This window comes from Rattus rattus, chromosome 8 (assembly GCF_011064425.1).
Source record: "Rattus rattus isolate New Zealand chromosome 8, Rrattus_CSIRO_v1, whole genome shotgun sequence".
NCBI lineage: Eukaryota > Metazoa > Chordata > Mammalia > Rodentia > Muridae > Rattus > Rattus rattus.
The window spans coordinates 109,737,573-109,765,436 of NC_046161.1; the positions used below are offsets into that span (position 1 = coordinate 109,737,573).

At 44.9% G+C, this 27,864-nt stretch overlaps 1 protein-coding gene across 7 annotated transcripts in view; it reads left to right on the forward strand.

Moving 5' to 3' along the window:
- Positions 1 to 1,252: 1,252 nt before the first annotated feature.
- Positions 1,253 to 27,864, forward strand: part of Golga4 (golgin A4) — a 79,546-nt gene continuing 52,934 nt past the window's right edge. For 4 of the 7 annotated variants that reach the window (XM_032911082.1, XM_032911084.1, XM_032911085.1 and 1 more), the window contains exons 1-4: positions 1,253 to 1,554; positions 13,099 to 13,188; positions 21,233 to 21,331; positions 25,531 to 25,596. In XM_032911082.1, coding sequence (XP_032766973.1) covers positions 1,483 to 1,554; positions 13,099 to 13,188; positions 21,233 to 21,331; positions 25,531 to 25,596 — 327 coding nt within the window. In that variant the 5' untranslated portion in view covers positions 1,253 to 1,482. The remainder of the gene's footprint in view (positions 1,555 to 13,098; positions 13,189 to 21,232; positions 21,332 to 25,530; positions 25,597 to 27,864) is intronic. The other 3 variants (XM_032911089.1, XM_032911087.1, XM_032911088.1) reach the window with 1 other exon arrangement.

The following is a 27,864-nucleotide window of genomic DNA, read 5'->3' on the forward strand; positions in this document are numbered from 1 at the left end:
CTGTGAGATCTGGTATTCTCTCTATCTCTCTCTGTCTCTCCGTATCTATCTCTGTCTCTGTCTCTCTCTATCTCTGAGTCAGGGTCTCACTATGCATTGTACCCCTGTCTGGTCTGGAACTCACAGGGATCAACTAGCCTCAGCCTCCCAGGTGATAGGATTAAAGGTGTGCACCCCCACGCACCAGTTCTTAATGTTCAGTCCAAAGAATCAGAATGGAATGGATGTCAGCCAGGTAGGGGATGAAACCTAGAGTTTCGAAATATCACATGAGATATGAGTCTTCATGAGCAGAGGTCACAGAAATATTCTTTGTTGTGCAAGTGTAGGAGACTCTCTGACAGATGGAAAAGTCTACTTAGGGGAGGACAGCTCCTTTGGTGTGCAGTCACAAATACTAAGCACTAAAGGCGGACAGTTCTGACTAGGTAGAAAATTGTGCACCTGTAGACCTCAGGCATCCTTGAGGCAGGAAAATCACTTTAGCAAACAAATTCAAGGTCCGTCTGCATGACACAGCCAGACTGTTGGTTTACATTTGAGACAGGATCTCACTGTAGCTCACACTGGCCTTAACTCATGACATAGGCAAGAACGACCTTGAACTTCTGGTCCTACTGTTTCTACTTCTAGGTGCTGGGATTACAGGTGTACACAACCACACCCAGTTTATGAGGTGCTGATGCTAGATCCAAGTCCTCCTGCATACGCTAGGCAAGCATTCCACATCCTCAGCCCTGGATTTTCTCTTTAAACCAACCAAACCGACCAACAAATCAACCAACCAACCAACGAACCAACCAGCCAACTAACCAACCAACCAATGTACCAACCAGCCAACTAACCAACCAACCAATGTACCAACCAGCCAACTAACCAACCAACCAGCTAGTCAACCAACGAACCAACTAGTCATCCATCCATCCATCCATCCATCCACCCATCCACCCATCCATCCATCCAATCAACCAGACAATCCACTATCCAAAAACCCTTAGAGAGAATTCTAAATTATTGTGCCAAGCGACACTGAATACATACACTCCTGCATTTCTAGCTCTATCCCCTCTCACCCCTGCCTTCCTCACTGTGGTACTCAGTGGCGCGATGCTCCCTATCTGACTGCACAGCTCCAAGACCTCAGCGTCAGCGCGGGAGCTACGGTGCACGCGCGTTCACCCACACCGCCCATATTGTCCACCGTGGCGTTCCGTAGCAGGCCCCTGGCAAACTCCACGTCGGCCGCGCAGGCGCCTAGGGCGCGTTCACCTGCTGCCGTTGTCGCCGCCGCCGCCGCCGCTGACGGGGCTGGATGGGGGGCCGAGGCCAGCCAGGGGCACCCAGAAAGAAGAGACGCGGCGGCGGCGACGCCGACACCCGCACGACAAGCGCCCCGAGGTGCCCGCGAGCTCCACAGGAAGGCGGCGAGGCCCGGGCCCAGCCTCCCCGCGGGTAGAGACGCCGCCGACCCCTCGCCGCGCCATGTTCAAGAAGCTGAAGCAGAAGATCAGCGAGGAGCAGCAGCAGCTGCAGCAGGCGCTAGCCCCTGCTCAGGTACGCTGCCCCCCTGCGCCAAGGCCTGGAGGGCGGGCTAAAGTTCGTCCGTGACCTTTGACCTCCGCCCCGGGGCTTTACCCCCAAACCTTAGGCCAGGAAGGTTTTGGACCGTCCAGGTCGTGTAGGAACCCTGGACTGGTTTCTCCCAACCAAACTCCGTCCCTGTGCAAGGCGAAGGGACCCGTCGCGACATTTGACCCCTAAGTTTTCCCCGTAAGAACCGACAGGGTCTGAGAAATGGGTGCGATGGACTCAGGTCCTGCGTGGGATGTTTCTCTTGCCGGTGAGGGACCCTGACTCTGGAGTGGTGACGGGGGTGGGGCAGCCCAGGTTCTCTGTGATATTTAACCTCTGACCTCTGTCCGAGGTCCCCCTCCGTGTTCACGGGACATTGCACCCGGAATAGCCAGGTCCCTGTAAGTCTCCTGCTTCCAAACCAAACCCTGATTGAGGCACTGAGTGGAGCCTTCCCGGGCCAGGCTGCTCGCAGGAGCCGAGGGCGGCGGTCCAGCGACCAAGCCTGTCACGAGTTAGTCACTTCGCATAACTTGGGCGATGGCGGACAGGGCGCAGAGGCAGACGCTGAACAGGACGGGCACGGAGCCTGTCAGTAGCCGTGCTCTTGCGTCTTTTCAGGACCGCCATTGCTTTTTAAGGGAGTATGGTTCCGGGTTGGGAAAAGGGGGCGTGTTCGTGTTAGAAATAAACTAATCCTTCCCGGCACTCTGGGTTTCAGCGCTGAGGGTGTGAGTGACGGTAGGGGAGGGCTTCTGTTGAATCTCTCCCCAGTCTTTCTGAGTATCAGTGGATGGAGCACGAACGTCTTTACTTTTATGGTTCCTAGACACCTAGAAAGCCCATGGTTCAAGAAAGGTCGCAGTTTGACTAGTTGGGGAGCAGTTTGGGTGCTTAAATATAACGACCCAGTTTTCTGTTTCTAGAAACATATTCTGAGAAGATTTAGGATGCAAAAAGATTTAGTTACGCTGTTCTCTTTCACTTCTCTCTCTCTCTCTCTCTCTCTCTCTCTCTCTGTGTGTGTGTGTGTGTGTGTGTGTGTGTGTGTGTGTGTGTGGCTTTTGTGTGTGTGGTGGCCAGAGGACAACCATAGTGTCATTACTCAGGCATTGCCCTTTTCATTTTACTATTTAAAAAAAATTCTGGATTTATTTATGTGTGTGAGTGTCTTGTCTGTATGTGCGTCTGTATACTGTGTGCATGTTTACTGTCCACAGAGGCCAGAAGAGGGTGTTGGATCCCAGGAACTTGAGTAATACATGGTTGTCAGTCATTATGTGGGTGCTGGGAACTGAACTTTGGTTGGTCCTCTGCAAGAACAAGTGCTCTTAACCTCTGAGCCATCTCTCCAACACACCCCCTGACCTGGGACTCACCAAATAGGCTGGGTTCTCTGGCCAGCCAGTCCGGGGAATCCACCTGTGCCTCGGAGCACTGGCTTCCAAGAGTGTGCCAGCACACCTGTCTTTTTAACCTGGATTCTGAGATGGAGCTCAGGCAAGCGCGTCTGAACTGCCTTGCTAGCCCTGGTGCTGCTTCCATGGTCACACTCTGGGGCCGATAGAGTTGGCTGCATGCATTCTTCCCAGGCAGCTGACTACTGTGCAGCTGTAAAAATGAACATGGACTTGGATCTCTGCTCACGTTTTCTTTAGTAGTTAATGTAGATTACTTAAACCTCATAACTCCATGAGGTACATGTTATTCCTCCTACAGATGAAGGTGTGTTGAGGGCCCCAAAATAACCTAATTGCTACACAGTATCAGAGCTGCAAACAAGAATTGTTTATATAGAATGACAGATGTTACAAGAGACAAGTGCATGTGTGAGTTGTGGCCCAGTGTTTGTGACAAAAAGAAACGTATTTTAATAAGTGGCATGGCTGACACCTGTAATCTCAGCATTTGGGAAGGATTTCATATTCAAATACAGTCTGAGCAACACATCAAGCCCATGTTCCCCAAAAGCACACCAGGAAAACTGTGTGTGTTTGTGTGTGTGTGTGTGTGTGTGTGTGTGTGTGTGTGTAGTGAAAATACAAGTCTGAAAGGATATACTGTAAGATATCCAATTAATAGGATGAAGTATCTCTAAGATACATAATATACTTTTTCCTATTTAATGTTGAACTTTTCTCTAAAAATGAACTGAACTCTTGAGTAGGAAGCGAGTTTTAGAAAGCTTGTTGCAAGTTAAACTATTGGAGCTCCCAGTTCTTGTAGCTTAATATCCTTAGAGAAGCGAGCATCTGGGTCAGACACAACCCTATAAATAAGACTTAATATCCTATAGGTAAGACTTAGTATCCTATAGTAAGACTTAATATCCTTAGAGAAGTGAGCATCTGGGTCAGACACAACCCTATAGGTAAGACTTAAGTAACCTTCTAAAATAATTATTTTTTTAGTTTTTAGGTAGGGTTTCTCTTTGTAGCCCTGGTCTGGGACTCACTCTGTAAACCAGGGTCTGGCCTCAAACTTAGTGACCCCCCTACCATTGCCACCTGAGTGCTGGGAGTAAATGCCCAAGCCATGTCCCCTGAAGGATTTAATGAGATAGGAAAGGTTCTCTGTGTTCACTCTTAGGTTGGCTCCTGCCCCTGCTCTAAGCAGCTCATCAGCACTCAGCTTCTTCTTGTTTTTGGTTATGTTTTGTACTTTGTAAGTTTCTCATTGTGTACTGTTGGTTTTCTCCCTGCTTTTTGAACTACTGTGAGCTTTGAAATAACACGCATAAACTTTGTGTGAATTAAAGGTAATTACCTGAGGGGTTCTACAGTGCATTTTAGTGTAGAAACCTGAGTTTGGGCATTCAGTTTGTTTGGTTCTCTAGAAGCTGTTACGTGCATGCTTTCTGGTTCTTAGCTTGATTATCTTGGTCTGTATTTCCAGTGAATTCCTGACAGATGCTGGTGGTTTTGAGTAAACTTTTCAAATCTTCCATACAGTGGCAATAGTGATAGTGTATAGGGCTAGTCAGCCTCCCTTGTCTGCCTGCACCCTGCCTGCCTTCCTAGGTTCAAAATAATTTAACACGATAGTCTTCCAATTCCTAGTAATTTCTGTGCTTTGATGCTAAGGTTGTTTGAATTTTCTTAGTGGCCACCATTATTTTAAGTAACTATTTGCTCACCAGATCTGATTATTTGTATGATTATTATTATTACAAGTGTGTAAAGTTAAAGTATTTCAAGTCAAGGATTAACTTACTAAAGGGAACATCTTAGCAGTTAAATTGGCCGTGGTTTAGTACCTGCCTCATGACAAGGCCCCATGTTAAATCCCCAGCACTGTAAACAGACAAACACACACTTCCCCAAACAACAAAACAAGCATTTGCCAAGTATATTTGAGGATCAAGGTTCTATGTCTAGCACTGTATGTATGTGATACATTTTGGGGTGTATGCGCATGTGTGGTGTGGTGGTGGTGGTTTTGGGGTGTGTGTGTGTGTGTGTGTGTGTGTGTGTGTTACATAAGTAAAAACAGTTTTTGGTATGTTTGTTTTCATACTAATTATTATTAAACTCACTTAGGTATTATGAAAATGAAGATACAAAGGAGACTGTTTTGAGTCTACTAACATAAATTACACAAGAGTGGCCAGATTGCTCAGGCTAGAGTGCAGAACTTGGCCCCAGGGACTGGGGCGAACATTACTGTTCAGTGGTGTGCGGCATTACGGTGGGAAAATGAAAACTTTGGAAATGAATAGCCATGAATACCTCATAGAGTGTGAATATGTTTTATGTGCTTCCTGACACTGTACCCTTACACAAGTTCAGAACAGTAAATTGTACAGTATGTGTGTCATATCACAATTAAAGCATTAAAAAACACAACATATAAGCCCTGTCTGAAACCTGCAGAGTTGTTTGTTTTTTAAGTACGGGCCTGAAATAATAGCTAATGTAGTGGAAATTATAAAAACAAACCATAATGTCTCAGCGAGATGTACCTCAGGTGGCAGAGGGGTCCCGCCCTGAAGGATGTAACTTTATTGTAAATTTGAGTTTACAGAGTATTTCTGTCTTAAATTATCTTAAATTCCCAAAGAGAGCACAGAGATAGGAAGAGTCTGAGTTTTCCTGATTGTTTATAATCTGTGTTCCTACCAACAAGGATTCAGTGCTTATTGATAATGCTTTATATAGGAATACATTGTTGTATTTTAAGAAAAATAGTCTTTGTTTATGTGACTAAAAAAAAAAAGAGTCCTCCATGCAGCAGAGAGGAGAGGGGACAGACAATTCCATATACCTCCTTAGCCTGAGAAGTGCCCTGTGGTTCTGAACCTTTCTAATGCTGCACCCCTTTAATATAGTTCCTTATTTTGTGGTGACCCCCAACCATAAAATTATTTTCGTTGCTACTTGATAACTTGAATTTTGCTATTGTTGTGAATTTGTTGCTACTTAATAACTTTAGTTTTGCCATTGTCATGAGTTACGTTATAAATGGATATTTACATTATGTTTTCTGATGGTCTTAGGTGACTTCCATGAAAGGGTTGTTTGCCCTCCAAAGGGGTTGAGACCTACAAGTTGAGAACCACCTCCCTAGACTTAGGGACCTTGACTCAGACCAAACCAGGATTTGTGGATTTGACCCTTGGAAAGACTCTCAGGACCAGCTAGGAACAGAGTTGTAGATTTTATCTATGATACAGGCTTAAGTACAAGGCTTAAGAAAAAGAGGCTGTCCGAGAAGTAAGCTGTACCCAGGTGTGGATATGGGCTCCTCAGGGGACGCTGAGTGACTGTCCACAGAGCCATGTGTGCTGTTTCGGTGGCTCTTAGTCACATCTGAAAAGATTGCTGAGAACCCTTTATTTTTCTCTCTTGTTTTGATTGGTGAGATAATGCCGTGGCTCTGGAGATGTGGTGGATGGAATTACAGTCTGATCAGTGGATGCAGGAGCCGCAGGAGTGCAGAGTTAGTTTAGTATGTGTGCCCCCCTGTATGTGGGTTTCTGGTGAGAGTCCTAGAGACTGAGGTTTAGCTTTTTAGGCCTCAAGACCCCCCACCCCAGAACTAACCCTGGGGACACACATCTAGAATCTCCAACATGGGAGGCTGAGGCAGGAGGACCAAGAGTTTGAGGTCAGTCTGGGTTACATAGGGAGTGACCCTGACTCAGAAAGGAAAGAATAGAAGAAAATAAGCCATGTGGACATTTTGATTACTGGATGTTTCTGGGTCTTTCATGCCTCACTTTTTGGTGGTTCATTTCTGTTAATAAAATCCTGGAGATTGATTTCTCTAGGTGGCTGATACTTGTTAGTCCCGTGTAGAGAGCTAGAATCTGTGTGTCTGCTAGGGACGGACAGGGACTAGTTCATCTAAATTTCTTCACTGACAGCCAAAACAGATGCTCTTGGAAAGATGACAATACAATTAAAGTGTCATCTAAAAATATTCTAAGTGTGTGTCACAGACCATTCAGTCCAGGTCCTTGGTGCTAGGCACTGTGCCCTACTGCTGAGCTGTGCCCTGAGATGCAAAGGAAACCGACCTTGGGATCTGAACTGGAGTGTGCTGCCCCAGAGATTCTCACGGGAAACTGGGCCACATTGTTTTCCTTTGTCAGCAGCTCGGACCAGTGATGCTAGAGGGTGACTCTTCATGCTGCATTTCTGGAGTTGTGCCTGCTCTGGGTCTGCTGACCTGAGACACCCATTTGTTGTGGAAATCCACAGTCTCCCGAAGGAGCGAAGGAGTGAGGTGCCACAATCTTCCACTGTGGTACTCTGGACCCTCCCTCCCCTCCAGCTTTTCCGCAGGGAGTGAGCAGAAGCTTCTGCTTTACACTTTGTAGCGCATCATTCAGGCCTTTGGCCTTGTCTAAGTACTTTGGCCTTATCCCCATCTTACTTTGTTAGTGTTACCCTGTCTGAAGCCTCATTGTTCCAGAAAAGACGCCTAATGTCCTTGCACTGGCTGGATAGAGAGAGACAAGAGAGCTAAGGAAGGCGTGTGAATAACTCATGCTGTTTTTGATCTTGCCTCTTTGTTTTTATAGCTGGCATATACCTTTTTGTTGTAAATCCTGAGGCTTTCTAAGATCCTGGGATGAGCACTACTTTGTTTCCATGGCAGCATTACCTTGTGTGGATCCTGGGGCGTGTGGTACCTCAGCTGTGCTGGGTTGCGGTGCCTTTTCTGCTTCTCCATCTCCAGTCTTCTGAAAACTGTTCGAGACTTACACTCTGAAGAGGATGCCATCTGTAGCTCACTCATAGGCCATATTAACTGGAAGTTGCTTTAAGTTACTTTTGGATGACTGAATTTCACATATTAGAAGACCCTTTTAGGTGGTGAAGCATTTATACCATAAGAGTGATGGTTCATTTCTGGAACGACCATGGTAGAATGCAAAATGACAAAGATGCTCAGTTAAGGGCATGCTGAAAAGCTCCCATTGGTGACTGAAGTGTAGCTGTTGTGTGAAAACTGAGACCATGGTAGGTGCTCTTCTTCACCTGGAATGTCAGGTTGATGTGCAGTGATTAGAGCAGTGTTGTAGTGAGGAAGGTCCAATGGCCTGACGCTGGCCTAGGTGTGTGTGGGAGGAGTTATGAGCAGGTGTGCTCTGTGCTGGTGCAAGCCGAAAGCCATACCTGCTCTTACAGTGCATCTGCTCGGGCAAAACTTAAGAGGCAGGAGCTAAACCGAAAGGCTCAGGAGCATCCTGCTAGTGAGTCAGTCCACAGCTGTGTAAACTGCTCATGAGGAAACATCGACCCCCCATTTTGAGAGTTCTCGTATTTGCCTACAGCCCAATAGTCAGAGCAGTCTGGCTCCAGTAGCAGGCTGCAGTGGATGAGAGGACTTCTGTAGTGAGTAGCTAACCAAACACACTGCGAGCTTCCTTCCTTTCCTCCACAAAGCTGGGGCTAGCTGATTCCAGAAAACTACTAATTCACAGTAACTAAACTTCACGATACCTAAAGAGACTTGAAAGTGCAGAACTGTACCTGCATTTCTAACAATTTATTCTTGACTGTGTGTGACCCTTCCAGGTGATACAGCCCATAGTACAGTTAATTTAAATATAGCACATCCTACTAATAGGAATATTCAAATTTTGTGGTTTTGCTATTTTTAAATCATGTTCAACCTGGGATTGATGCTTTTTTAAAAAAAATTATTTATTTAATGTATGAGTGCTCTATCTGTAGGTACACCTGCATGCCAGCAGAGGGCATCAGATCCCACTACAGATGATTGTGAGCTGGGCTTGCTGAGATTTGAACTCAGGACCCCTGGAAGAGCAGTCAGTGCTTTTAACGGCTGAGCCATCTCTCCACCCTGGATTAATGTTTTTAATTGCTATTTTTTAAACCATCATTAAAACTATGAAATACATTGAAGTATGTAGATTTGAGAGTCGGTTACCAGGTCGAGGAGCTTTGTGGTTCGGAGAAACATGGCGCAGTGGAAGTACTCCAGGTGGCTTGTGAGTTATACCTGGGAGTCTCCTCTTGTGTTGAATGAGAATACAGGTTAGAAGACAGATCATTAGAGGAGGGGCTTCAGGATCCACTCCTCAGTGAGCAGCTATTGGCAGTTGATAGCTGGGGGCGGGGAAGGATCCGTGGGAGTCGTTCCTCACAGGTCTGTGAAGTTGTTATGGTAGGCTTCTTACACTGCACTGGATCCCTCACACAGATGGGCCCCACTGGTTGAGCTTAGAAGGGGGTATGCGGGAGTGGGAGGGGAAAATGGGTAGTGGGTACGATCGTGTGTGTGTAGAATAAAAAGAAAAATAAAATAAGAAGAATAATAAGAAGAATAAAAGAAAAGACAAAGGGAATATCTTAGAGTTTCCATGCTGTAAAGACTGGATGTGTAGCTCTGCAGTGGGGTGATTGGCTACATGTTGAACACCTGGGTTTGAGGCCTGGCCTCTATACCCTGCACTAATTATAACAAAAGTTGGTAAAAAGCTTTTTTTTAAGGGTGTCTCTATGAATTAAGTAGAAGTATAGTGCCATTATTATTATTACTGTGAGTCCCAGAGAAATTTGAGAGCTAGTCATCTAGAGTGAAGTGATAAGGTAGACAGGGAATTAGGAGGTCTGTGTGTTAACCTACTTCTCGAAATGTCTAACCTGGGCAAGCCATGTAAACATTCTGAGCATCTAATCTGATCAGGAAATTGGGTGTGATAGTGTGTGCTCTTTGTACCTTTCAAATTGGTTGTGAAGACCAAAGTGAGAACCTAGGAGAAGCCATTCGTAGTTGTCAACAATGTTTTTGCTCAGCAGGGCCTGCAAGGCACTGCACTGGTTGTTACATTCACCGTGCACGGCTGAGACGGGTGCTTCCAGGGTTAGGATGGTGTTCACAAGGTGCTTTTCGTGCCTGTGGGGAAATAGTTATGAGGAGGCTTAGAGCAACAACTGAGGAGCCTCTGATGGTAGTGAGAAGCAAAGGACAGGGACAGGGACAGGTACTCAAAGCTTCATTCCCAAGGCCCCTGCTCGTTTTCATGCGCTGAAAAGAAGTGGCTACAGCTTTAGTGCTTCTTAGCCCAGTGACTGCACACTTGTGTTGGTCAGAACCGGATCTGGTATAAGGCTGTCACGATGTTGTCCAGGTTGTTTTCTCTCCTTCCTCCATGCCCAGGTGGCTGTTCAGTCAGTGCTTGGGGGTCTTGACCTCTGTGTGGGCATGGCAGAGGTGGCTTTCGGCTCCTGGAGACTGCCAGCAGCAGTTCTTGCTGTGTGTACCTGTAGGCATTTTGATTTTGCTCAGCATAGCAAGAGCACAGGTCTCCAGCCTCGGCCTCTGTCCTGTAGACCCAGATTTGAAGGGCCTCTGCAAGCAGTTAAACTGGGTAATTTTTTAAATTTTATTTTAGAGTAAACTCATTTTCAGCTAAAAATAGCATGCTTTCAGAATTTCCCTTCCCATCTGTGGTAATACAGTTGTGAGAGTGATACGCTGTCCACAGGGCAAGGGTTGTGTGGACCTCCCGCACTAGACTGGTTTTCCTCATGTGAAGTTGAGGCCTCTGGTCAGCTGATGATAAGTGGGCAGGCAGTGAGCCTGGGGAGCAGCACCAGCTTTCTTAGGAATAGCTTGCACCCCACCTCCAACCCTCATGGTATCCAGGGCCGTGCCTGTGTTAGGCAAGTGCTCTACCACTGAGCTCTGTCTCCAGCCCATTAAATTCATGTCTCTAAGTGAGGGAACACATGAAAGATCCAGGCCCCAAGATCCTGCTTCTCTTGGGGTCTCCTGTAGCTTCAGAGAGTGATCGTCGGCCAGGTGCTGCCCTCTTCTGGGCACAGGGCGATTTAGTGCTCATTCTTCCTCTGTATACACATTTAACAATTTACATCCCTTTGGTTTATGTTCATCCACGGTGGAGAGGCCTTCTGAGTAGACTCACTGGAGGCCGAGATGTAAGGCCCGTTTTAAAATTCACATTGAGATATACTTTCAAGTGAATAAAGGTCTCTCTTGGCATCTGATCCTTTCTTGGCATTTGGGAATTTGGAGAGCTGAATTAAAACCAAAAGGTTTCTTGGACATTATAGAATCACAGCACAGGGAATTTGTTGTTCAAGAGGCATTTCCTCTAGGCAGTAGTAGTTTCTAATTGCTTTTCTAACATTTTATCACCTCAGTTCAGCAAGGAACTCTTTCCTTCCTAGTGGCAGCCTCTGTAGTATCTCAGTCTTTGCAGCCAGCCTGTTTGAAATTGGCCCTAGGTGTAAGAAGAGTACAGATGTAAACCGTGGTGCCCCACGTGACTGCCGAGCATCCGGACTCCATGCTTGTAAAGCAGGCCCCTGGCCCAGCTCTTCAGTCCTCACCTTGGATGAAAGCAGTCTGGGGCGTGAATGGGGTTTAGTGGCTACCTTTTTCAAAACACACACAGGCGCCGTTAGGTGCATTCTAGATGTTTAAGCCATTGATAAAGATTTGTGTCAGACTCACCTATTTACCTGTTTAAAAATTGTATGTCCTAGTTAATGTTGTTTTGTCTTGAACGGTTGAGAATCTTATCTCTTAAGGTGACTTGCACATAGCTGATTTTAGTGGATTGAATGCTGGTTTTCTGGTCATTTTTAGAAGGGACATGTGTTAGAATTCAGTTTAGGCAAGAGGAAGAGGAATTTATTATAAATACTTGGTAGTGACAGTTTCTCCAGGGCTCTGTAGCGTGGACCAATTGCTGCGTCCTGGACTCTTGATAAAGATGTTGCAAATGCTCACACCTACCACCAGCACGGCACCTCCCACTGCACTGCACTCCCTTGCCTGGCAAGGTCTGTCTCTATGCTTCCTGAAGGATGACCTTAGACTCTCCACGTCTATTTTCTTACTTGTGACTCAGCCTCACGTGGGTGTGACTGATGATAGAGCTCAAGTTCCCTGTTGCAGATAAAGGCAGGACTGAGCTAGTGAGTCTCTAGGGCTTTCTTTCTTAGAGCTGTTTATTGAAGAAAACGATTAGTCGTGGTTATATAGTTGTGTCCTACTTGTCATTTAAATTCACCCTCAGTTCTGCTGTCAACATAATGACATTCCTCTTTTCCAGAGTGGATGGCCAACGTTCCCACACTGTTCCCTCAACATGTGCTCTGATGTGAAGTGGAGCTTGCATGCTTGTTTTCTCTGTTTGTATAACATGTGTGTATGTGCGTGCGCATGCGCGCGCATGCTCGCGTGTGTTAGTGTGTATGTGTGTGTGTGTGTCCACCCTGACTGTGGCAGTGTGTCCACACAGAGGTTAGAGTTCCGTTTGCCCACTTGTTCGTGCATGTGGATGACAGGTACTTATTAAATGTTTTTTTTTTTTTCTGTAAGGCTGTGTAGATGTGAAAGTATAGGGAAACAAGCACGTGGTGAGTAGGTCAGAGCTCTGTGTTATGAGTACAGAGGGTCTTATGCTTTGGTTCACACTTTCAGGCCTGCTCTGAGCTCACAGTGGAGTAGACCTCAGACATCAGGCTTATGTGTGTCTTAGTGTTGTCTGTGCTGTGTTTCTGGTAACCTGGCTGTTAGCATCTCGGGAACCAGCCGTGCTGTGTAAGTAGGTTCAGAGAAAGGCTTCTGACTAGAGAGATGGGCCCTGCTATTTAACTGTAAAGTTCATAGTATTGAACTTATTTCAGGAACTTTAAAGTTGAAATTGATAACTTTCTTGTTTCTAATGAACTTAATATGTTTGAATCATTTTGTTTTATAGAAAAGTGGCAAAGATAGTAGAGTTTTCACATTCTCTTCCCTGGGCTTCAGTTACCCCAGTACTATCATCCTATACATAATGACACCCTTATCTTACATTCTGCTAAAACATTCTGCTAAAATGAACGGTCCACTCAAAGACCTAGGGACTAGTAGCTAAGTCTTGTTGATTCTGTTGTAGTTATTCCTTCCTGATTTTTTTTAATCTGTCCCTTCTCTGTTTTGAGTTTCTGGGAATGGAATGAGAAAAGAACCACTCAGGGTGTAGTGTGCTAATCACTGCTGTCTTCTAATTTGTACAATCGTTTTTAAATGTAGGCTTCCTCCAGCTCTTCAACACCAACAAGGACTAGAAGCAGGACATCTTCATTTACAGACCAGCTTGATGACGCGACACCCAACAGAGAGGTTAGTGCAGTGCTTTGATGTCTCTCAGGAGCTGAGCTGTGCTGGTTATGGTGACGTCCACGGAACAGTGGTGACGAGTCAGTTACTCCATTCCTGTTTATTAATAATTCAACTGGTATTTTTCTTTTTTTTTTTAAAACACAAATGGCAGTTAGCTGTTGTGAACGTTTCTTGGAGAAAGTTAAAGTGGATAGGTGTGAATGCAGTAGTGTTCTGTTCAGTATAATAATGCAGTACCGTTCTGTTCAGTATAATAATGCAGTGACGTTCTGTTCAGTATAATAATGCAGTGACGTTCTGTTCAGTATAATAATGCAGTAACGTTCTGTTCAGTATAATAATGCAGTAGTGTTCTGTTCAGTATAATAATGCAGTAACGTTCTGTTCAGTATAATAATGCAGTAACGTTCTGTTGTTCAGTATAATAGTGCAGTAACGTTCTGTTCAGTATAATAATGCAGTAACGTTCTGTTCAGTATAATAATGCAGTAGTGTTCTGTTCAGTATAATAATTCAGTAATGTTCTGTTCTGTATAGCATATATGGGGAAAGACCCTACATTTTTAAGCTGGTGGTTAGAAATTAAAAAAAATAGCAACAAATTACATGTAACAATTGGTGTGAAAAATTCATCTTTTTTGTATTTTTTTCTGTGATATACAGTATAAATATAGGAGGTATGAAGGGGACTGAAGAGATTGCTCAGCCCAGAGCATTCGCTGCTTTTGCACAGGACCTAAGTTTGGTGTAGGCTTAATTTTTTCAAAACCTACTGTAATTTAGGGTTCTTAAACACTTCAACTCCCTTCTAGCCCACCAACCAGAAAGAAGGTTAATAGAAGAGGTTGATTGTAGACCTGTTTAGAAGTAGTTCCTCGTGGCAAGTCCACTCTTTGTCATCAGGGTAGCAGCAGTCTAGAGTCCTAGTAAACACCAAACACAAGTCAGTAGCAGTGGCTCTGCTGGATCCAACAGAAACAGCAAGGCTCTGCCAAGTCCGCACAAGGCAGTAAAAATGGCCAGCCAGAATCAGCCGGAATACCACGGGAAGTTCTGTAGTGTGTTTTTTTCTATGAAGTGAAGACTAACAAAGAAGTGAGACCAGCGAAGACAGCAAAGACCAGCGAAGACAGCAAAGACCAGCGAAGACCGGCAAAGACCAGTGAAGACCAGCGAAGACAGCAAAGACCAGCGAAGACAGCAAAGACCAGCGAAGACCATCAAAGACCAGCGAAGACCATCAAAGACCAGCGAAGACCAGCAAAGACCAGCGAAGACCAGCGAAGACAGCAAAGACCAGCGAAGACAGCAAAGACCAGTGAAGACCAGCAAAGACCAGTGAAGACCAGCGAAGACAGCGAAGACCAGCGAAGACAGCAAAGACCAGCGAAGACAGCAAAGACCAGCGAAGACAGCAAAGACCAGCGAAGACAGCAAAGACCAGCGAAGACAGCAAAGACAGCAAAGACAGCAAAGACCAGCGAAGACAGCAAAGACCAGTGAAGACCAGCAAAGACCAGTGAAGACCAGCAAAGACCAGCGAAGACCAGCGAAGACAGCAAAGACCAGTGAAGACTAGCAAAGACCAGCGAAGACAGCAAAGACCAGTGAAGACTAGCAAAGACCAGTGAAGACCAGCAAAGACCAGCGAAGACCAGCGAAGAAGCGAAGAAGCAGCAATGCAAGAGCATCCCCTCTCTGTCTGTGGGGTTCTGTTTATATTCTTTTTAAACATCACAGGCCCTCTCACAATACAGCATCCAGAAAAACATCATGTGTCATGACTGAGTTGTTAAGGAAACCAAACGTTTCCACTTCAGTTTGGTTCCAAGCACCCCCTTGGGGACACATACTGTCATCACTCCAGTTTCAGGGGTTCTGACTCTCCAGGAGGCACTACCAGAGAGTAATGGCTCTGCTGCGTCTGTAGTTACAGCCATTTTACATTTATGGTTTATATTTGTGTGCCACATGTGTGCCTCGTACCCATGGAGGCCAAAAGAAGGTATCAGGTCTCCTGGAACTGGAGTTAAAGATGATTGTGAGCCCACCATATGGGTGCCAGGAATTGAACTTGGGTCCTCTGGAACAACAGCCTATGCTCTTAGCCTCTGAGACATCTCTCGCTATTTCCCTCTACCCCTCTCCTGACCCTACTTATTTATTTTTAGTGTCTGCTCGCATGTACGTAAGTGTATTGTGTGTGGAAATTGAGTTTGCTTATCTGTTGGGATGGTTGTCTCTTGTGAGCAGCTTTCTCTTGAGGGCTCAGTGCCCAGCAGCACTTCAAAAGGAGAGAAGGGTTTGTTGTTATAGCAACAACTTGGAAGCAAAACAGATATGGAAATAGAAAATCAACTAAAGACACCTACTATACCATTTGTACAGATATGGAAATAGAAAATCAACTAAAGACACCTACTATACCATTTGAACCCAGGATTTCTGAGACCATCCAGGACATCAGGGAGACCCCACCTCAAAAACAAACCGAAACAAATAAATTTAAGCGTTTCTTTCTCTACGAACAGGAGAGGCAAGTGTGCTATTTCTTTTTGACTTTTTGCAGTGGGTGCTGGGCAGGACATATAACAAAGGTGTAGGCTAAAAGAGCATAAAATCATGTCCTCTGTAGACGACTTACATATAGAAAATTGCAAGAATTCCAGTAAAAAACTCATTCAGTCTATGCATGTCTGTCTGCCCGGAGTTTGTGTCCTCTCAGGCCCTTGTGCTCCGAGTAAGAACCACGCCTTCAGTCGACCCTTCGGCCGTCAGTGTCTGCGTGAGGTGAGAGGGCTCACCAGCTTCTGAGGCCCTGAACTTTAGCAGGGCTCCCCCACTATTCTGTGTGAGAGGTAACAGTCAGACTTGTGAATAAAAATGAAAACATGGAAAAAGACTATGAATTAAAGGAAATTTAAATTTTTCTTGGACTTAGCGAAGGGTTCTCAGGGAATTTCAGAGAAGCAGTTGTCACATTGCCTGCTGTGCCAAGTGACTTGTGGTTCCATCCTCCTTTCTTCTGTGCCAGACACACAGAAGTGAAGACTTCTCTCTCGTCATCGAGGGCTGTGTCTGGGTTCACAGACATGGAAACGCTGTAGGCCAAGAGGGGCTGAAGTCATCTCTGAGAGGCTTGAGGTTGAGATCAGAGGCAGCTGTTTACAAGCGTAGCTCTGTGGGAATGGAAACCTCTCAGTGCAGTTCTGTCAGCTCCCGGGGGAGAATCTGTGCTGGCACCGCACAGCCTGGAGCTGGGTGAGGCGTTTCCTCAAGTCTCTGCGGCTGACTGAGAGACGGCATGAAGACGTTCTGCATTGGTGAGTTGGAGTGCGCAGCGAGTGGCAGCTGCAGCTCAGGTGGTTCTCCCGGCTGCAGGAGTTCATCTCAGTTCACCACTATCAGGGCTCTCCACGGCTTGTCACGGAAGCCTCTGTCCTTGGGGAGGCCTCCTGATGAAGGACTAAGTCTCACTCTGTTGGGCGTGGTGGCTGAGTTTGCAGTGATCATTCTCTTGCCATGGATCTGACCTAAGCTGGAGCCTTGGTGATCAGATTAGCTGGGTGACGCGGGAGGTCACAGAGGGAATGACCATGACACGATGGCTTTTCTCAAAATGAGCCTGTATAGGAAGGAGCGCTTCTTGGCCTTCTAAGCTGCAGCCCTTTGGTCCAGTCCTCATGTGTGGTGACCGAAACCATAAAATTATTTGTTTTGCTACTTTATAACTAATTTTGCTACTGTTAGGAATTGCAATGTAAATCTATGATTTCCAGTGGTGTTAGGCCACCCTTGCAAAAAGGTCTCTCGACAGCCCAAAGAGGTTGTAACCCACAGGTTGAGAACTACCACTGTAAAGAAAATTCTAAAACACCAAGAAGCTAGCCAACAGATTAGACACTAAGGTATGAGTTTATTCTAGATGAACTTAAAAGAGCAGAGTGGTCTAGAATATTAGAATGAGACAAGTGAAGAAATCATTTTCGTAAAGTTAACAGAATATTGTGAGAAAAACTTAGCCCAAACAAAATACTAAGTAGTAATGAAAAAGAACTAATTAGAAATTCTAAGGAAAAATGAGTGACTTCAGAAAACGTATTGCCTATCCCACCACAGACAGACATAGATGTGGGAGGGACGGCTGCATGAGACATGCGGGGTAGGCGGGAATCCTTCAAGGTCAGCCAGGGGTTCAGATGGTGACAGGGGTGCAGGGCACACAGCTCTGTGCAGTGTTAGTGACAGGAGTGTAGGACACACAGCTCTGTGCAATGTTAGTGACAGGGGTGCAGGGCACACAGCTCTGTGCAGTGTTAGTGACAGGGGTGCAGGGCACACAACTCTGTGCAGTGTTAGTGACAGGGGTGTAGGACACACAGCTCTGTGCAATGTTAGTGACAGGGGTGCAGGGCACACAGCTCTGTGCAGTGTTAGTGACAGGGGTGCAGGGCACACAGCTCTGTGCAGTGTTAGTGACAGGGTTGCAGGGCACACAGCTCTGTGCAGTGTTAGTGACGGGTGCAGGGCACACAGCTCTCTGCAGTGTTAGTGACGGGTGCAGGACACACAGCTCTGTGCAGTGTTAGTGACAGGAGTGTAGGACACACAGCTCTGTGCAATGTTAGTGACGGGTGCAGGGCACACAGCTCTGTGCAGTGTTAGTGACAGGGGTGCAGGGCACACAGCTTTCTGCAGTGTTAGTGACAGGAGTGCAGGGCACACAGCTCTATGTGCAGTGTTAGTGACAGGAGTGCAGGGCACACAGCTCTGTGCAGTGTTGTGACAGGGGTGCAGGGCACACAGCTTTCTGCAGTGTTAGTGACAGGAGTGCAGGGCACACAGCTCTGTGCAGTGTTAGTGACAGGAGTGCAGGGCACACAGCTCTGTGCAGTGTTGTGACAGGGGTGCAGGGCACACAGCTCTGTGCAGTGTTAGTGACAGGGGTGCAGGGCACACAGCTCTCTGCAGTGTTAGGGCAGTGATGGCTTCACTGTGGACCACACAGAAGAGGTGAACTAGGTTTAGGTATTTTAGTGAGAAGTTGAGCAAATTTAGAGAAATTGAGGTGCTGGAGTATTTTTGAGAATTGGCGAAGAGCTGTTTGCTTTCGGCTTGTTTGGTGTTGGGATGGGACCAGTAGACTTGCACTTGCCGTGCAGTCCCTACCACTGAGCTGTATGGACAGCCAAGAGCCGGTGCTGGTGAGATCCACAGACATAAAGAAGCACACAAGGACAGGGTAGGAGAACGGCGGCTTGGGCTCTGAGGAGCCGGCCTGGATCTGACCTTAGATTGCTTTGCTTTGGGGAGTAAGAGGCTCGGATCTGTCCTTACCACTCATTTTTGTTTAGACATGTTTTGGAATGTTGGTCATCATTTCTTTTTGATGGGCATGAAACTTGGGGAGTAGTCTTTTAAAGTTTCACATATGCTTCCTTTTAACTTGCTTTTTTCCCCAACTTTTATGGGTAAGAGCGCTTTGTTTAAAAAAAAAAAAAATTAACTTCAGAAGCCTAAGAGATCTGAATCTGTACAGCATTCAATTTAAAGTAACATGTATTCAAAGAATGGCCTTTCTGAGTACCCCAGAGTCAGATTTTCAGTAAATTTTGGATGGGATTCTGGGAGCTAGTCAGGCATTTAGCATAGTTTAATATAGCATTGATAATAATATTTAGAATTTAGTATAGTAAGTTCTTGGAGTCTATCCTAGGAGTACTAATCAATATTGCAAAAAAAAAAAAAAAAAAAAGAGCTTTAGCAGATGGCTTAGTTGGTAAAATGCTGTTGTAGAAACATGAGAACTTAAGTTTGGGTGCCCAGAACATGTAAAAAGACCAGGTATGGTGGCATTCACTGTAGTCCTCTACCAGTCCTCCACCGGGAGCAGGGACTGAAGAGTTTCAGTTTCAGTGAGAGACCCTGTCTCAAGACAATAAGACAGAGCAGTAAAGGCAGACACTGAGCACAGAGCTCTGGTCCTTCCATTTATCCTCATGCTCACATGCTTATGGCTTGTGTACACAAATGTACTACACATTGTTTTAAAGCTTTTAAAAAGTTTAATTTAATTTTGTCATAGTCTGGCATAATTAAACCTAACTAATCCAGTAAAGGGCAGCAAGAGACAAGAGAGTCAATGGTTCAAAGTCATCCCTGGCTACAAAGCAAGCTTGCGGCCAGCCTGAGCTACTTGAGAGCCTATATTACAACAGCAACCAGTCCAAATAACCCGAAAGTTTGTCTGTCTGTAATTGTGATGGTCTCTAATGGGTAATAGTGAATGTTTTAGTCAGTATCTGTAGCATTAGAGTCCTGAGGGGACATGTGCACATTTTAAAACTTTTGCACATACTTATTTTTAGACATACCCTTTACAGGATATATAATTTATTGTATATTATGCATTGTGTTATATAGTCTATTGTAAACCATAGAGTATGGTATACTTTGTTATATATTTTCTTAAAAACAACTGTAATCAATATTTCACTGGATTAATTTTTTAGCATTTTCATTTTGTAATAATTATATATGCATAAGAGATTATGAAAAAACTTGGGGGCAGCTTATATACTCTCTCTCCAGTTTCTTCAAATAGTAGCATCCTGTATTCTGTGATGTTCAAAAAGGCAGTTACCATTGAGAATTTGTGACAGGCACAGAGCCCCTATTTAGGTCTCACCTGTCTTACTTGGACTGATCTTGTGTGCTTGCATATGTGTTAGTAATCTGCAGTTTTACACATGAGTAGACATGCAGTCTCTACTCTCAGAGGGTCTGGGGTGGAACCTTAGTGGGCATAGCACTTGCTGTGCAAGTGTGAGGGCTGTAGTTAGGGTCCCCAGAACTCACACAAAGCCAGGCGAGTGTGGTGGTGGCTGCCTGTGGTAATCTGGCTAGCTGCTGATTAGCTGGAACTAGCAATCTCCAAGCCTGAGAGAGATCTGCCTACTTCAGCAGATAACATGGAGAGCAGCGATCAAGAAAGACAACTGATGTTAACATCACATGCAAAGCAGTCATTTAAAATACAATTTGGGGTATATCTAATCTATGCTTGCTGCTGTTTTGATGTAACAGGTTCTGAAAGGAAAAGCACAAAAAGCACAAAAGAATATGTATCAAAAGAACTAGTCTTAGAGATTTTACTTCAGAAGTTTCTTATATATGTACTTTTGATAAAAGTGATTTTGCATATGTGTTAATAAAGTTTTTTGTATGTGTTTTGTCATTCCTGTATACTTTAGTGCTGCCTTTTTAAATATCTAAAGAACCTATCAGTGTTTATAAAAGTTATGCTGAGGGCTTGTGTCTTTGACATTTATCTTGAAGCTACTTTACCAAGGTTTGATTGACATAAAGGCTATCTGTATTTGGTGTTTATAGTGACTTGAGGATGAACGTGTGAAACTGGCAATGTTGGCTACAGTTATACCCCATGCCCATCACCTCCTGAAACTTCCTCCTGCCATAACTTTGCCTTGCTGCTGCTGAGGAGGACAGTGGTATCTAGGAAAGAGCAAAGCTGTAGCCTCGTAGAACAGTTGGAGTGTGCAGTATTGTTGGCTGTGGCCATTGCTCTCTGTAGATCTTCAGAGCTTCCTCATCGCGCACTCCACTGACCTTGGCACTGTGCGCATTGCTTACGTAAGAACGGAGCTTTATAAAGGCATCCGTATACCGTGACGCCTGCTTACGTAAGAACGGAGCTTTATAAAGGCGTCTGTATACCGTGATACCTGCTTATGTAAGAATGGAGCTTTATAAAGGCGTCCGTATACCGTGACGCCTGCTGTAGGTGTCGTAAGTTTATCAGTTAGCAGGCGGCTTCCGGGTTGGCCTTTGAGGTTCTCAGCTCATTAGTTCATCCCATTCCGGTTCATCCTAGCAGCTTACAGGTCTCGGGGGTGGGCGGGCGGTCATCAAGGCAGTGGCTGTACTTACTGAGTGTCGGGTTGTGCTTTGAGACCATGCTGTGATTTGTACTTCATCACTTGTTTTGTTTTTGTACCTCTGCTTGTTACCCTGTCTGGGACAGCTACTAGCCGGGATGGTAGCCGAGCCTGCCTTTCTCTCTGAATACACTATCTTTGCTTTGGATCCCTCCAAACAGCCCAAAGCACAGACTGGCAGTGTGGTGAGTCCTTCCACTGCTTTCTGCATTCCCGTGTGGGGAATCGCCACGTTTGGGAAGCTGTAGCACCGAGTCTCCTGGGGCTTGTCACTCACGTGCCCTCCGAGTGTCTTCAGTGTTGTGTCGCTAACCCTGCTCTAAAACCTCAGAGAACAAGTGGCTGAGTTTGGTGTCCAGCTGCTTCCTGGTAACTAACAGCATCCACTAATGTAATGTGGGCCTCCTTCACCGGTTAGAACTAGAGCTGATGTTTTGTCCCTTGGAAATGCTTGCTCATACTGGAAACCCAGTATACGTGGTTAAGAAATCTGTTTACTGTTGGGAGGAAGCCAAGAGTGTTTGAGTACAACTGATTTATTTTAAGGAAAATAATGTGAAGTAAAAAAGTCACCAACATTGCATAGGGAGGTGGATCTATCGACTACAGCATGTTCATTTCCTTATCTGGAAACTACATAGGGAAGAAGCAAGCACAAAGGACATTGCATTTTAATTATTAGTTTTTTAAGAATGAAAGGAAACAGTTGTCTCTTTTTAATGAATGAATTCACTTAATTTTAATTTTAGATATGTTTTATTTTGGAAAAGGAGACTTTTTAAAAAAATCTGGAGTATCTGGTAAACTGATGATTTAATAAACTAAATGTAGCAGGATTCACTTACTAAGGGTAGCTTCTGATGTCCCCTGGAGGATGGCTGAGCTGGGTTCTCGGGTTTCCTAAGTGTTGAGAGTTGGTTTAACCTGCTAGCTAGGGGTAGCAGCAGAACACCTCTGTTCTCCAACCTGGTGCGTGGTGAGGGCTTGGTGCACACAGCTGGAGCCAGCGGTGTTCTTCAGGTCCAGTCTAAACCTGGGTCTAGAGGAAAAGCAGCTCAGCATGAAGATGGCTCTGAAATGACAGTTGGAAAGCTCTTTTCTCTCCGGCTCAGGGGTCTCAACCACACAGATTCACAAGTGTACTTGAAAGACAGAAAGGAAAGCAAGAGAAAGACAGACTCTGTATTGCATGTAGGAGTAATATAAACTTAAAAGGCACACTTGTTCTGAGTACAGTATACAAAATAATTTGTTTTCAATTCCTATTCTATTGTAAAAAAATGCTGCAAGATAAAAAGGAATACTTTAAATTATTTAGAATAAACTTCAGAAGACTAGAAAAACTAATCAAATAAATTTTATATGTTTATGATTAACAATTTACATCTCTCCATGAGACAAAGGGAAACTATAGAATAGTTACTTGGTATAATAATTAGTAGGTATAAGAATTTAGTAGGGTTAATTACGAGTTCACCAAGAGCTGAGTTCTCCTTAATTTATTTTTTAAAGGTTTGAATTTGTTCCTGGGGCGGGCAGGATCTATTATTAGCTCTGGCTGCCTCGTAACTGGCTGTGTAGACCATGTTGGCCTCGAACTTACAGATCCCCCTTCTTCGAGTGCCGGGGCTACAAGCACCTGCTGGGACTTAATTTAGTTTTTAAAACATATTTCTCTCTTTACTTAAAGCAACAACAACAACAACAACAAACAGCTGTATCCTTAGTGCCCAGGAGCCAAAAAATGGTTATAGAAAGATTGAAAACAGGTATAATGGAGCAGATTGGAGAAAAATGAAAAAATATAATTGAAGACAAGTTTGGCAGAGAAGTCAGGCTGCAGAGCAACTAATCGGCTGAGCAGGTTTCTGTTGTCTGAGAATTGCAGCCAGCGTCAGTATTGGAGTGGAGTGAGCTCTTCCCACCTCTCTGGGAGGCTGGCCCTGACAGCCAGCTCTCATGCTGAAGGAGTGTTTAACCAGCACCTGTTGATTGCTTACTGTTAGAGTGTCAGGCACAGGGCACAGGACATCGTGTCCTGCCCTCTGAGAGCTGCTGGCTTAGCGTAGAGACATAGATGTCCACGTGTACACACAGCACAGAGGCATCTAAGTGTTGCAGAAGAAAATATGCGGTATAGAGGGTGTTGGTTCCGCAAGTGAGCCAGACGGGGCTTCCCAAGCAGTGGTGAAAGCTGAACACAGAACCCAGCGGGAAGGGGCTCTGTAGATGGTGGCAAACACTCCAGGCTCTGCTGACTCAGGGTCACACTGTGTATGTGTTGGGCTAGTTCGTTAGCTGACCTGTCCTTACTTGGCTATGTAATGCAGTATTTACGTGTAACAACATTCAAAGCTGGGATGGTTATGCGTTTCTCAGCACTCAGGAAGTGAAGGAGGGAAGAATAAGAGTTCAAGGCCAGCCTCAGCAATTTAGTAAATTTAGCACCAATTTGGACTTTGTAAGACTCCATCTCAAAACAAACAAGGAGACAAGAAGTCCAAAGAAAAGAAGGTTTTAAGAATTATGTGCTGTGCGCTGGATTGGTGATGTTTAAACAGCTGTGAAGCAGCTTCCTCAAATGGACTGCAGTCACATCAGGTCACTCCCTTCAAGCACAGTCTGTGCCTTGCTGCCACTGCGCCCCTACCTCACCCATTTTACAGAGCCCTTTCAGACTTTTCTTCATAATTTAAAGTGTATTTTGATCTCACAGTATATCATTATAGTGCTATGTAAATAATGTCATATGTATGACATTGTAATTGAGATGGTGGTGAACAAGAAGATAGGTTAATTCCTATGCTCTCCCCATCCTTTTTACTATGTAATTTTATTTTATATATATTTAAATTTATTTTATGTATGTAAGTACACTGTCACTGTCTTCAGACACACCAGAAGAGGGCATCGGATCCCATTACAGATGGCTGTGAGCCACCATGTGGTTGCTGGGAATTGAACTCAGGACCTCTGGAAGAGCAGTCAGCGCTCTTAACCACTGAGCCATCTCTCGACCCCCCACTCCCCCTGCATGTAGTTTTAAAGAAGTCTCTTAGATTGATAGAATTTAACTTACTTTAAAGGAAAGAGAAGGTGCTTTAAAGGTTAAGGAAAAGTTGAGGCATATTATAAAGTAGAACTAGTAGCGATACAGGAACATTCCCTCTCGGCACACGCCCATAACCAGTGTTAACAAGTCACAGCTCCTGTCCATCTTTGGTATCCTTTACCACCCATCTCACACCTCATGGCCAGACTGTTTCTAATCTCCACACACTCGCATTCCCTGGCTTTGGGTATTTTCAGGAAATTAGATCCTAAGGCTGGAGTGGCGGTGCACATTTGTGACCCAAGACTTGAAACGCTGAGGCAGGAGAGGATCCTTTGAACCTAGGAGTTTAAGACTAGCCCGGGCAGCCCAGTGAGGCCCTATTTCAGAAAACAAGAATACCAAAGAAGTCCTCCATTTGTAAATATTTTGTCTTCTTCCCTGGAAAATAAGATTAAGTCATATGACACAATAAATTTATAATACCAAAGATGAACTTGTTATCATTAAATATCTAGTTTATCTTGAGACTACTTAGACAAGCACCCGTTTCTCTTTGACCTTCCCTTGGGTTACCTGTACAGGCAGGGGAGCTGCCAGGCCAGCCTTGGGGGCAGCGCCTCCCGCTGTGCAGTGCTTTGTGGTTTCCCATGAGCCCCTTCTGTGGTTGGCAAAAGGTAGAGGCAGTGTGCAGACAGAGTTCCGAAGCTCTGAGAATCCTAAGCTCTCTCCACAGTCCACACAGCGTGAGGTAACCAGTGAGTCTCCCTTGGAGCATTCGCTCACCAGCAGAAGGAAACAGAAAGCCAGTATGTGTGGAAGAAATTTTCACTAGAATTTTTCTGAAAACATCGATGCTGGTTTCATTTAAATTGCTGGTTTCAAGTGAATGAGACATTTCAATTTTTAATTTATTTTTATTTTTTATAACTTTGCCCAGATAATCTTGATTTGAATGTGGTTTTACTGTAGAGAGCAGTTGGCACAACTTCTTTTTGGATAGTTTGAGTGAGCTTTGCTGCTTGACTCCCTGTTGATTTTTGTTGTGGAAACTGAATTGAGAACGGAAAAGCTTGAAGAGCTGCGTGATTAGCTTGAAATAAGTTTGCTACTCACTAATTTTTGCTATTGATTTCATGTTTTATAGCAAAGTGATTTTCTAAAATACTTAACCAAACTACTTTTGGCCTGCATGAAAATATTCTAATAAACAATTACTAATTTTGTTCAATAGATTAAAGTGTCCAATAGGTCTTACTAGTTTGTTTTTTTGACAGTTTTAAAACTTTAGTTTACAGTTCACTTTTTAATGATGTTCTTTCTTGTTCTTAGAATGCATCGACTCAGGCAACGAAATCTCCAGATGGAGTTAATAGAGAGGAGTCATCCCCGTCTCAGGTTTGTTACTTACCTACAATGTCAGTCTTTCACAGTGGTGGCCTGTCTGTCTTACTAGTGTGTGACTGCCTGAAAGGGGCTGTCAGCTGCTGTGTGTTCAAGTCCTCTGGGGCCACATAGCAACTTTGCTTGGGTAGGGTGCTCACTATTCCCTCTGACAGAGGAAGGCATGTTGCAGAGGGACCCTTTTCCTATAACCACACCCTCCGCACCACTTTACAAACACAGTTGGCCTTCGGGAAATCACGTCTCTGTTCTAGCATGTTCTATCAGTAGAATGGTAGCTATACCAAAAAGTCCTAGCCTGGGGATTTTCTTTTCTTTTCTTTTTTTTTTTTTTTTTGGTTTTTTTTTTTGGAGCTGGGGACCGAACCCAGGGCCTTGCGCTTCCTAGGCAAGCGCCCTACCACTGAGCTAAATCTCCAACCCCGGGATTTTCTTTTATAGAGTCTGTTATCAGCTCTACTGAGTCTCAGAGAACCTAAGTTCAAGCAATATTGATCGAAAATTAATAGTGTGGAACTTTAATAGCTGTAGAGAAGTGTGGCATATTCACCCTACACACAGACCTTCGTACCCAGGGCAGACAAAGTGGTTCAGTAGGTGAAGGTGCCACTAAGCCTGGCCACTGAGTCTGATTCCTGGGACCCACTGCTACAGATTGTCTTCTGACTTATGTATCATGATATGCATAAATTAATTTATAGATATAATAAAAAACTTAAAAACAAAATCCCCAGAACCAGAAATTATTAATGCTCTAAAAGCCTTTAGCTCTGTCTGGTCCCTTACCTCATCCTCAGAGGTCACTACCATTCTCTTTCTAGTACCTCAAGTTAATTTGACCTTTATGTAAAGTCTCTGGTTTGCTTGCCTCCTTCCCTCCTTCCCTCTTTCCTTCCTTCCTTCCTCCTTCCTTCCTTCCTCCTTCCTTCCTTCCTTCCTTCCTTCCTTCCATCCATCCATACATACATACATACATTCATCCATATCCATACATACATTCATCCATCCACTTCTTTAGACTAGCAGTTCTCAACTCGTGAGTCATGAACCCTTTGGGGATCTAATGACCTTTTCTTAGGGTTTTGCATAATCATGTATTTATGTTATGACTTATAACAGTAGCAAATTTACAGTTACAAAGTAGCAATGAAATAATTTTATGGCTCATAGTCACTACAACATGAGGAACTGTATTAAAGGGCTTAAGCATTAAGAAGGTTGAGAACCACTGCTTTAGACAGTCGCACATCTCACCTTGGCTGGTCTAGAACTTACTGTGTAAGCCAGACTGGTTTCAAACCAGCAGCGGCCTCCTGAGTACTGAAATTGCAGTGTGAGCCCCAGGCCCAGCCTGCCTGGCTCCTTCTGTATAGGCTGAGATTTAGCTACGTTGCTGCCGTGACTTCAGGACATTTCCATGGCTTTCTAGTATTCCACTGGTGAGCAAAGCAGTTAAAAAAAGAAGCCCTCATTAATAGGCTAATTTGACTTGGTGTTCATTTTGAGTGGTCTTTTGTTGACCGTTTTCACATGTCTGTTGGTGCCCGGGTAGGGGTGGATTTGCTGGTTTGGAGAGGGCGGTTCTGTTTAGCTTCACCACAGCTTGCAGTTCTTTACCGTAAATCGCTCCTCATCCTCATGCTGTTTGTTACCATAACCATCTCCTGGTCAGGGTGGTCGGGGTGAGGGACTAAGTTGTGCTTCAGCAAAGCCTGGGTGTGGGAGGGAAGGAGGGGAGCTTGGATGTCAGGGAGTAGTATTCACCTTAGTGAGCTGACGCCCTTAACCTAGGTTAGATCATTACTCCTCACAACTGCCTCTGAACAGGGCTGCTGGCATCACCTCACAGCTCACAGCTCATACCGACAGGCAGGCAGGCAGGCAGGCAGGCAGGCAGGCAGGCAGGCAGGCAGGCAGGCAGGCAGGCAGGCAGGCAGGCAGGCAGGCAGGCAGGCAGGGAGAGGTTGTGTCACTTAATCAAAGCCATATACCTACTGTGGCTCATCGCCACAGGTCCCATACCTAATACCCTTAGGTCTTCTAACTATGTTGCCCTGATGATTCTCTTATTTCTGCATTTGCTTGTGTTGGAAGCTGTGTCCCTATCTCCTGTGTCTTCATGCTAATTTTTGCCCCAAGTTGTATTAACTTACTCCATCTTTATGGCATTTGTTGTCATTGACGTCATTGTGGTGTTTTCTGTCCCCATTTTACGGAGGAGGAAGCAGGACCATTGAGCTACCTGCTGAAGGTTCTGTAGAA